Below are 9,880 nucleotides of genomic sequence, written 5' to 3' on the forward strand. Positions count from 1 at the left end.
ACTGACTTCCTGACGGTCCGGAGGCAGCGCGTGCGGCTGGGGAAGAATGTCTCGAACACTCGGATTCTAAACACTGGAGCTCCGCAGGGCTGTGTTCTTTTTCCCATGCTCTTCTCTCTGTACACCAACCACTGCACCTCCAGCCACGACTCCGTTAAGCTCATCAGGTTTGCGGACTATATCACTCTCATTGGAGTCATCTCTAACAATGATGAGTCTGCCTACAAGAGGGAGGTGGACCAGCTGGTGTCCTGGTGCAGTGGCAACAACCTGGAACTAAACGCACAGAAGACAGTGGATATGATTGTGGACTTCAGGAAGACCACAGCCCCCCCTTACCCTGACGAACACCCCCATCACCACCGTGAACTCATTTGGCTTCCTGAGCACCACCATCACCCAGGACCCAAGTGGGAACTAACTATTAGCTGCCTCATCAAAAAGGACCAGCAGAGGATGTACTTCCTGCGGCAGCTTAAGAAAACCAAGCTGTCCGCACAGATGTTGGTGCAGTTCTAAACGGCCATCATCGAGTCCATCCTCACCTCCTCCATCACCATGTGGTACGCTGGGGCCACTGTCAGGGACAAACAGACTACAGCGCATTGTGCGCTCTGCAGAGAAGGTGATCGGCTGCAGCCTTCCATCGCTCCAGGACCTGTACGTCGCCAGAACCCAGGGGGCATGCAGGTTGGACCACAGCTGACCCTTCTCACCCTTCACATGGACTATTCAAATCCCTCCCCTCAGGCAGGAGTTTACAGTCCATCCGGACCAGAACCTCCCGCCATAAGAACAGTTTCTTCCCCTCTGCCGTTGGACTTATAAGCCAAAGCAAATTCCTAGTTGTGAATTCTGTTCATCAACAATGGCAATAAAACATTCTGATTCTGATTCTAAAGATGCTCTGCCAGGTTCTCTATTGTAGTCATTGGTCAGTCGCTGCAATCTCCGACCCTTTTATGTGAATGCGCGCATAGCCAGGTTGAAATCCCTTGTCTTAAATGAGCGTGTTGTTATCGACCTTCGTAGGACAGCTTCTCTTTGACAGGGAATGTTTGGTTAGTTGAAGCCCAATAATGGATATTAATCTAGTATATAATTATCTAGATTTGTAGCATACCCCCACAGAGACACACATACACATCTATACATACACACGTATATACACACAGAGACACACACACACAGTATACACACACATACACACACACAGTGTAACACACTCTGAAGGTTTATTTTATTCCCTGGGTGTTGTCTTCCAGGAGGAGCTTGTGGAGCTGATCATGAGTCAGCACTCTTCTTCTCCCTCCAGTAGCTCCGCCCCTGACACCCCAACCTATGAGCCTCCCGCCCTGACGCCTGAATCCCCACCCCTCTATGAATCCCCGCCCGCCCCCGCTCCTGTTTCTGTTCCTGTTCCCAGTAGTGTGGCCCCTGAAGCCCCGCCCCCTGAAGAGGCTGATGAAGAGGAGCAGGTGAGTGATGAAGAGTCAGTTAACAGGGGTCTGTTGAGCCACACCTCCTTGTGCTCCAATCAGAGGTCAGACTCAGAGGAAGTGGCCCCCTCCAGGCGGCGTGCGTCCCTGTCTGATGTGGGAGGAGCCGAGGACATTGAGGCCCTGAGTGTCCGTCAGCTGAAAGAGATCCTCCTCAGGAACTTTGTGGACTATAAAGGATGCTGTGAGAAGTGGGAGCTGATGGAGAGGGTCCACAGACTCTACCAGGACCACCAGGACCTGCACAGACTCGCACAAGGTCAATTAGTGTGTGTGTAGCTGTGTCTGTGTGTTACCGTGTGTGTTACACTGTGTGTGTGTTAGGTGTGCATCCCTGCAGATGATGTGTTGCGTTGTGAGTCTCTGTATTGTTGTGTTGTGTGTTACTGAGTTTAAAGTTAATTCAAAACAGGAAATGTAGTTCTTTAGTGTTTCTGCAGTCTAAGAACTACATCTCCCATGAAGCATTGCTCCAACCCTGTTCCTGGTTCCGCAGAGTGTTCTCCTGGTTCTGAGGCTGGTCCTGGTTCTCCTGAAGACTCCCTGTGTAGGATCTGTATGGACTCTCCCATCGACTGTGTGCTACTGGAGTGTGGTCACATGATCACATGCACTAAGTGCGGCAAACGGATGAGTGAGTGTCCCATCTGTAGGCAGTTCGTCATCAGAGCCGTGCACGTGTTCCGTTCCTGATCAGGTAACCTCTGTTACCATAGCAACACAGGCTGCTCCCCAACTCACCACGATGTCTTCACTGTCTGTTGTGGTTTACCACAACAACACACTGGTTCCTCTACGACTGTTAATGTGTGTGTGTGTGTGTGTGTGTGTGTGTGTGTGTGTGTGTGTGTGTGTGAGAGAGAGCTGAACATACAGAGAAAACCTCCAGGACCATTCCTGACTAATGAGCCAGCGATTATCTACACCAGCAGTGTGTGTGTGTGTGTGTGTTTAAAGTTAGAGAGCAGCTGATTCTGGTGGTTCTTGTCAAATATTGTGTAAAACGAGTGTTTTCCAGTGATTCTTTGGAATGTTCTGGAATGTTTTTTAATGTTTGGGATTGTCCTTTGAAGTTCTTTTTTATGTCCTTTGAAGTTTTTTATGTCCTTTGATGTTCTATTTCCTTTAATGTTTTTTTCATATTCCTGATGTGGAACATTAAAGGACCTCTGGTGTTTCTTTGAATGCTTTTGTAATAAATGAGGATTGTCTCATCAATGCTGCTCCGTCTTGTACCTGATCAGGTCTTCCACCAAGTTCTTTTTGTCGTCTTTTTAAATAATATGCTATGATTCCATTTATTTAGGAAATTAACTTTTATCTCCTGACATGTTTTGATTGTCAACTGCCAATCTTACTCAGAGATGTCTGCTGATCCCTTTGATGTGTCCTTATGAGCTTTTTCATTCTGTCCTTTTTCTTCTTCTCTTCTTTCATTTGGTTGTGGCTTCATGAAACTACATTCATTGTCAGTGAGTCTCTATCTGACACAGATAGGACTGCATAAGCATGCAGAAGGGCTGGAATCTTTAAACTAATTACTGCCACCACTCATCATGCAGCAAAGTGGATAAATAAACAACAGGGTGATGGGATTCTTGCCTTTCTTATTATGAAACATCAAAGTGATCAGCAGACATCCGAGGAAGACTGGCAGTTCACAGTCAAAACATGTCAGGAGATCAAAGTAAATTTCAACACCCCTTATTTAGATGAGAAATGGGACAGCAACAATGGGTCAGAAGAAAAGGTAAAAAAGGCCAAAACCAAACTAGGTTCATTGTAGAGAGGAGCAGAGTTTGGGATTATGAAAAAATTCTTCTGCAACATTACGACAACAACCATCAAACACAACATTCAATTCAATATAACAGCACGTTAGCACAGGGAATTGGTCTTTAGGATGGATAGTTCACAGGTAAGCCACAGTGTGGCGCTGCCCTTACGGCGCATGTCCTACTGACCAAACGCTGGGAAGGAGTGGGGGTTGGATCCAGAGGAGACGGTGACAAAGTCAGGATATGTAGTGATGTAGGAGGAGTGAGTGTTCGTTGAGATTAAGCCTTTTTACTCAGTCTCTGCTGCTGACTCTCACACAGTGCGTCTTAAATGCCATCGACATGGGGGGGCATTGCCGTAAAGATGACCTCGAGAGTTCGTAGAGGGCAGAGCGTCGAATCAACATCCCTCCTTGGAGAGTTGGGAGAAGAAAAAAAAACAAACTTTGACAAACTGTTCATTCAGAGGAGCCTGAATGAGAATAGAGAAGGTGTTTTCAGATGGGCTAGCCATAGCATGACTGCCAGCCCTACTGTTCCTGGTCAGTCGATCAGTAATCCAAATAGTCTGGTCATGTCCTGTGAAACAAACTATCCACTCCTCTTAAAGTTTCACGGTGGAACCATCTGAGAGAGTTTGGAGAGTTTTGTCGTTGACAGCGGCTTCCAATATTGCTGCCAACGTAATCCAATTTTGCAATAAATCAGGAAAATGCCAGATCCAATCATCAGAAGACCTGATATCATAAATTCCAATCTGGTGGTGGACGTCTTTCACATCCTCAGGACTTGCGGACTCTCCCATTGCCCCTCCTTCTAGTTGAGAGATTTGACCAAAAGCGAAGAAAGACCAGATAATCAATTTCATGATTAAATTCAGGAACGGGATGCTTATAGAGGCTCCTGTTAGATTAAAACAAGACAAAAATAAGGCAAACAAGCATCAAGCAGGGAAAAGGAGGGAGAGAAGGAGAGAGTATCCGTCTCCACTGAGAGCAAGGAGGAAAATATTCTCTAAGATAAGCTGAAGGTTCATGTGAAAAGACACAAGTTAGACTAACTAACACATATTTATCATTTATTTAGAATCTTTGTTTATTCAGGTAAGTTTCATTGATTAATAGAACGTGTGTGTGTGTGAGATTCATTTATGTCAAGCTTTTCTTCCCGTCCTTGGAATGTTTGTATTGTCCTGTTGTGTTCACTCCTCCTATGACGTCACCAGGTGAGTATTTGTGGGCGGGGCTTAGCGGGTGCAACCAGCCTGACGAGCAATGTAATGTGGGAACAGGAAGCAGGAACCAGAAGAAGAAGAGCAGTAAACATGGAGGAGAGGAGCGTGGCCCAGGGCCCCCAAAAGGCCAGAGGAGAAGGAGGTAGTGGATCCTGGAGGGATCACGTTCTGCTGGAGCTGAGGCTGAGGGACCTCAGACATCAACAGCATGGAGACATGATCAGAGCCTGTGAGTCTCAGCACAGAACAGAACAAACAGATCGGATTTAAAAATAATCCACACTATAAACACACCTGACTGTAGAACCATCAGTTAAACAAACAGAACAGTGGTTCCCAACCTCTGGATCGTGTTATTTTTATATCACAAATTTCTGGTGATCCATAGGACTTTTTTTCTTCTTTCTAGAATCAGTTTTCGTTCCTGTTTATTATCCTGTTACAAATATAGAGCAGACACATTTATATTTGAACTATAGATTTACATTTGAGGATGTGAAAATAAGGTAAATGTATTTGTATAGGACATTTAATACAGAAGGTAATTAAATGTGCCTGCATAAAAAAAACAAAAAAAAAAACATTTAAATTGATGATCAATTTGTAAATGTTTATGTGATGCTGACTTCAGCTCTGCTGCAGTTTGTTCCACTTCTAACTAAAATGTTTGCTGTGAACTCTGGGCTCCACTCTCTGACCTGTGTCTACAAATATGCTCATAGATATAGTTGATCTGATAATAAACCTTACAGTTGTGTAGAATGAGTCCTAAAGGAAGCATATAAAGGATAAACAGAAGGGGTCCAAGAACAGAGCCCTGAGGAACCCCACATATTCAACACAGTTGTTTGATATTCAAAAATTCAGTTAAAAATTAAACAATTATTTTTTTCTTTCAATTACTAGACATTTTGAGCACCCCATTTAAACTCCAGGTGATCCCACCTGGGGTCACGACCCCAAGGTTAAAAAACAATATTACAGACAGTCAACACTGCTATTGTTTTTCACATTTCTTATCTTCATGTGCTTTAAAATGGCAGTGACTGCCCTCTATGGGTTAAATCAGGATATTACACTTTAATGTTTCTATTGGCTGAGAACGAGATTCTGTGACATCATTGGACCATCGTACTTTACTGTTAGCTCCGCCCCCTCCTATAAAAACCACCTGTGGACTCTACAATCTGTGAGCGTAGGTTTGACTGAGAAAATAGTGAATAGAGAGCTATAGTGAGTATTGAGTAGCTAGTTAGCAAAGCATAGATTGTTCTACAGTATAGAGCGGGTGTGTTTTATCTACTCCAGAAGCCCCCCCCCGGAATGGCAGATCAGCAGAAACCTGGCATTTAGTCAGTGTTTACCTGCGTCTCAGTTTGAGAGACATGAACAAAGTCCCGCCTCCTGATGAAACGTCTCTACGGACACAGAGACAAGAAGTGTCAGTTTCATTACAAAAAAATCTATAATGTTTCTTTTTACACTTTATTTTGAAAGTCTCTGCTCTTTCCTGTTTCAGACATTCGACTGTTGGAGAAAATCAGTGTGACCTCTGACCCCCTGAGTGGTTTCACCAGCAGGTAACAAAGAAACTCACCTGAGAGCGTCTGATTCTGATTTAAAACATGTTCAAAGACATGATGACGGTCTCTCGTTTATTTGAATTTATTTTGAAGTTCTTGTTTTTTAAACTTCCTGTCCGCTGCGTGTCCGTGGCCCCGCCCCCACAGTGCAGCATGTTGGACTCTTCCTGCACTGCACCAATACACACAGCTGAGCAGGAGCAGTGCGGAGGTGAGGCCTGTTTGAAACGCTAACCAATCACAGGTCAGCTGACACTCTGACTCCACCCCCTGTCTGCAGTTGGCCTATCAGATCATAGAGCTGCAGCGCCTCTTTCACTTCAAACAGAGAGAAGAAAAAGAAAAGCAAGGCAGGTAAGTCACATGACCTCTGAGGTCACAGCGTGGTTGATGACCTCACAGCTCTCCTGCTCTGCCATTGGCTCAGGCTGGAGGAGAAGGAGCTCCTGCTGCAGGGTGCGCTTGACGCTCGTCGGGCACTGCAGGAGCGGGTGGAGCAGCTTCAGGAGGAGAACGAGGAGCTGAAGAAGAAGTACGATGCCTTACTGCAATGCCAGCGGTCGGCGGAGCTACAGATGAGGGCAGAGAAGGAACGGAAGGCGGAGCTACAGACGATGTCACAGGTCACTGTGCACAGGTGAGTGGGCGAGGCTTATTTTCTTTGTTTACAAACATAGCTGTTGTCTAGCTCCTCCCACACCTGTGTGTGTTGCTTTCAGTTGTGATGACTCAGCAGATCAACCGCGCCGACTCTTCAGGTACGATATCACATGCTTTTAATTTGAAATCAGAGCTAATGTCACTGCCTGTGTGAACGTCCAGGTCGGCGTCGCTCTCCTCGGGTTTGTTCCCCTCTTTCAGACGAATGTTTGAGTGAGTGTTACACTTAAGTTCCTCACCTTCCTCCTCCTGTTCTAACCAATCAGTGTGTGACCTCAGCAGGAAGAGGCGTGTCCACTCCGACTGCACAGAGGACCTGCTGTTTGCTCCTGTTGGCGTGGCCCTTTCAGTGAGACTTCCTGTCAAACCGCTGCACGAGCTGGTAATCAAGACCCTACTGATGATTTACCACCACAGGAAGTAGAAGTGTGACCCCGCCCCCTACTGTGTGTCTACAGGAAGCTCACAACCAGGGAATAAATGCAGTGAAGTTCAGCAGCAGCGCCGACCTGCTGGCCACAGGAGGAACTGACAGAGTGGTGAAGCTGTGGAACGTTGGAGCAGGTGACTCCGCCCCCTCACTGTGACCTCACTATGAACTCACTGTGACCTCACTGTGATTTCACAGGCGTGCTGACAAACAGGGTGAATCTGACTGGCAGCACAGGAGGAATCACATGTCTCCAGTTTGACCAATCGGTGAGTGGCACCTGTCAGCAGGCCTGAGCTGCGATCACATGACCTGATGTGTCACGTGACATGTGTCCAGGGCTCCAGAATCCTGGCCGCCTCCTATGATACATCAGCTCTGCTATGGAGCTTGGACGACTGCAACCCCAAGGTAACCATGGCAACCACTGGAGTTTACAGGTTCTCCCTCACCTACAGGTGTGTGTGTGTGTGTGTGTGTGTGTGTGTGTGTGTGTGTGTGTGTGTGTGTGTGTGTGTGTGTGTGTGTGTGTGTGTGTGTGTGTGTGTGTGTGTGTGTGTGTGTGTCAGGTGACTCTCACAGGCCACAACAGGAAGGTGACAGCAGCGAGGTTTGCAGGTTCTCACCAGGCAGTGACAGGAGCAACAGACCGGACCATCAGACTGTGGGACCTGAACAGAGTCGCCTGTCAGTGGTTGATTTAAGGTGGACTTATGGTGTTTAAGGTATTTAAGGTGGACTGATGTGATGTGTTCAGGTGTTCAGAAGCTGCAGCTGGAATCATCCTGTAGTGACCTGGTATGTGGGGGAGGAGTCACCATCAGTGGACACTATGACTGTAAGATTAGAGTCTGGGACAGCAGGTAGGGAGCAAGATGATGATGAAGGTGATGATTATGATGATGATGATGATGATGATGATGGTACAGGGTGGAGTCCTGCGTACAGGAACTTCCTGCTCAGGGTAAGGTCACATGTTTGGACCTCAGCTTGGACGAATTGAAGCTCCTCAGCTGTTGCCGTGACAACTGTCTTCAAGTGGTGGACCTGAGGGGGCGGAGCTATGAACAGCTGTGTTTGAGGTATGTGTGCGTGTGTATGTTTAATGTGTATTAAAGTGTTTAAAACTAATTATTTGTGTGTGTTTCAGGGCTGAGGGCTTTAAATGCAGCGACAGCACCAAGGCAGTGCTCAGGTTACACACACACACACACACACACACACACACACACACACACACACACACACAGTGTTGTGTATTAACTGTGTGTTGTCCTACAGTCCTGATGGTTGTTATGTAGCCGCTGGATCAGCAGATGGAGCTGTTTACATCTGGACTTTATCATCAGGAACATTAGAGACACGCCTCCTGGACAGACACAGGTAACTACTGACACACACACACACACACACACACACAAACACACACAGTAACTGAGCCAGACTCTCTGTCAGTTGTCCTGTCAGTGCTGTTGGTTGGTCGCCGAGTGGAGCCTTTGTGGTCAGTGTGGACAGAAGTGGGCGGGCCGTACTGTGGAGTGACTTCTGAGCTGGCCAATCAGAGACCACATGATGTAGATTTTGTCAATAAAATGAACCCTGATGGAGAGGAGGCGGAGCTTAGAGAACACTGAACATCTTCCACACAGTGGTGTTATAAATGATTTGTTGTTGTTGTTGTTGTTATCATGGAGTCTGAGCCAATAAAACTTTTTTTTTTTTTACACCTGATCATGTGACCTGGTATGAACACAGAGCGCCACCTGCTGGTTCTCTAAATTCTAACTGGTTTAAAGTTTTATGGTGAATTGGTATAAACTTTTACATCCAGCTTAATAAACAATCATTAATAAACTCCCATTATTATCTCTGATATTCATTATTTACTGATACACATAAAGCTAGAGTCCCAGGCCCATATGTTTGGTTAGCTTAGCTTGTAGCCACCAGTCCAACTTGTTTGGTTAGCGTAGCATGTAGCGAGGTCAAATGGTAAAGTGTGTCTCCTGAGTTTCCTGTAAATTAAGCGTGTATGTTGATGCGTGTGTTGACGTGTCCTTGGTCTTATTGATGGATCGATGGTGATATCTTTATAAATATCAGTGGTTACGATGCTGGCGGCGGTTTCTCACTCATTATCAGGAAGCAGCTGCTCTCTCTGTGTCACATGGTCTCAGCATGTGTTTGAGGACACTTCACTTCCTGACACATAGTTTTCCAGCTGCTTTGGGATCTTCGGGAGCTCTGAGGTGAGTGGGAGGAGCTCTGTGGTTAGTGGGAGGAGCTCTGAGGTGATAAGGTAAAGTTAGGGTTCATTGGTGGTGCAGATCCATACGAGTTGGCTCCCTCGTCTTGGATCAATGACGACCCAGAGAGTCTTCCGTCTATTATGTATCCTGATATGGTCAACTACCTGGTTTTAACCCAATCTGGGTCATCCTTTTGATAAAGGTCAGACCTTTGACCTGGAATACAATGAGAAATACAGCACATTTTATATCTACATTTTAACAACTATGTTACTACTGTAGCAGGCTATTAAATGTGATTATATTAAGTCAATAATGCCACATGCAGTAGCTTAATATTAATTGTTTTTTCATAATCACACTAGAAAATTTATTTAAAAGTTGGCCTGACTGAGAATAATTTTAATAACAGGATTATTGAGAATAAATACATATTTATAGTATCAA

General features: G+C 45.7%; 2 protein-coding genes across 9 annotated transcripts in view; both read left to right on the forward strand.

Moving 5' to 3' along the window:
* Positions 1–2,717, forward strand: part of rffl (ring finger and FYVE-like domain containing E3 ubiquitin protein ligase) — an 11,697-nt gene extending 8,980 nt beyond the window's left edge. Inside the window, exons 4-6 of one of the 2 annotated variants that reach the window (XM_028464107.1) lie at positions 1,266–1,478; positions 1,542–1,758; positions 1,996–2,717. In XM_028464107.1, the coding sequence (XP_028319908.1) occupies positions 1,266–1,478; positions 1,542–1,758; positions 1,996–2,192 (627 nt within the window). In that variant the 3' untranslated portion in view covers positions 2,193–2,717. Of the gene's footprint in view, positions 1–1,265; positions 1,759–1,995 lie in introns of both variants that reach the window. The other variant, XM_028464106.1, reaches the window with a different exon arrangement.
* A 188-nt stretch (positions 2,718–2,905) lies between these two features.
* Positions 2,906–9,038, forward strand: atg16l2 (ATG16 autophagy related 16-like 2 (S. cerevisiae)). Of its 7 annotated transcripts, none has more exons than XM_028464099.1 (17): positions 2,906–4,740; positions 6,031–6,091; positions 6,188–6,305; positions 6,375–6,448; positions 6,522–6,731; positions 6,814–6,852; positions 6,917–6,967; positions 7,037–7,136; positions 7,213–7,318; positions 7,383–7,453; positions 7,524–7,595; positions 7,754–7,871; positions 7,942–8,047; positions 8,114–8,266; positions 8,335–8,379; positions 8,466–8,567; positions 8,640–9,038. In XM_028464099.1, the coding sequence occupies exons 1-17, from the start codon at positions 4,557–4,559 to the stop codon at positions 8,731–8,733; spliced, it is 1,704 nt and encodes a 567-aa protein (XP_028319900.1). In that variant the 5' UTR covers positions 2,906–4,556; the 3' UTR covers positions 8,734–9,038. The 7 variants fall into 7 exon arrangements, with proteins under 7 accessions (XP_028319900.1, XP_028319901.1, XP_028319902.1 ...); XM_028464100.1 differs by having other exon boundaries at positions 6,956–6,967; positions 7,034–7,136; XM_028464101.1 differs by having other exon boundaries at positions 6,956–6,967.
* The last annotated feature ends 842 nt before the right edge of the window (positions 9,039–9,880 follow it).

This window comes from Gouania willdenowi, chromosome 13 (genome assembly GCF_900634775.1).
Source record: "Gouania willdenowi chromosome 13, fGouWil2.1, whole genome shotgun sequence".
NCBI lineage: Eukaryota > Metazoa > Chordata > Actinopteri > Blenniiformes > Gobiesocidae > Gouania > Gouania willdenowi.

Excerpts from the sequence above, each read along its gene's own strand:
- atg16l2 (XM_028464098.1), top strand. The coding sequence starts at position 4,557 with ATGTGGGAACAGGAAGCAGGAACCAGAAGAAGAAGAGCAGTAAACATG. Across the intron at positions 6,853-6,916 it reads CAACCGCGCCGACTCTTCAG|GTCGGCGTCGCTCTCCTCGG; the intron begins GTACGATATCAC and ends GTGAACGTCCAG. Across the intron at positions 8,380-8,465 it reads AGCACCAAGGCAGTGCTCAG|TCCTGATGGTTGTTATGTAG; the intron begins GTTACACACACA and ends GTTGTCCTACAG.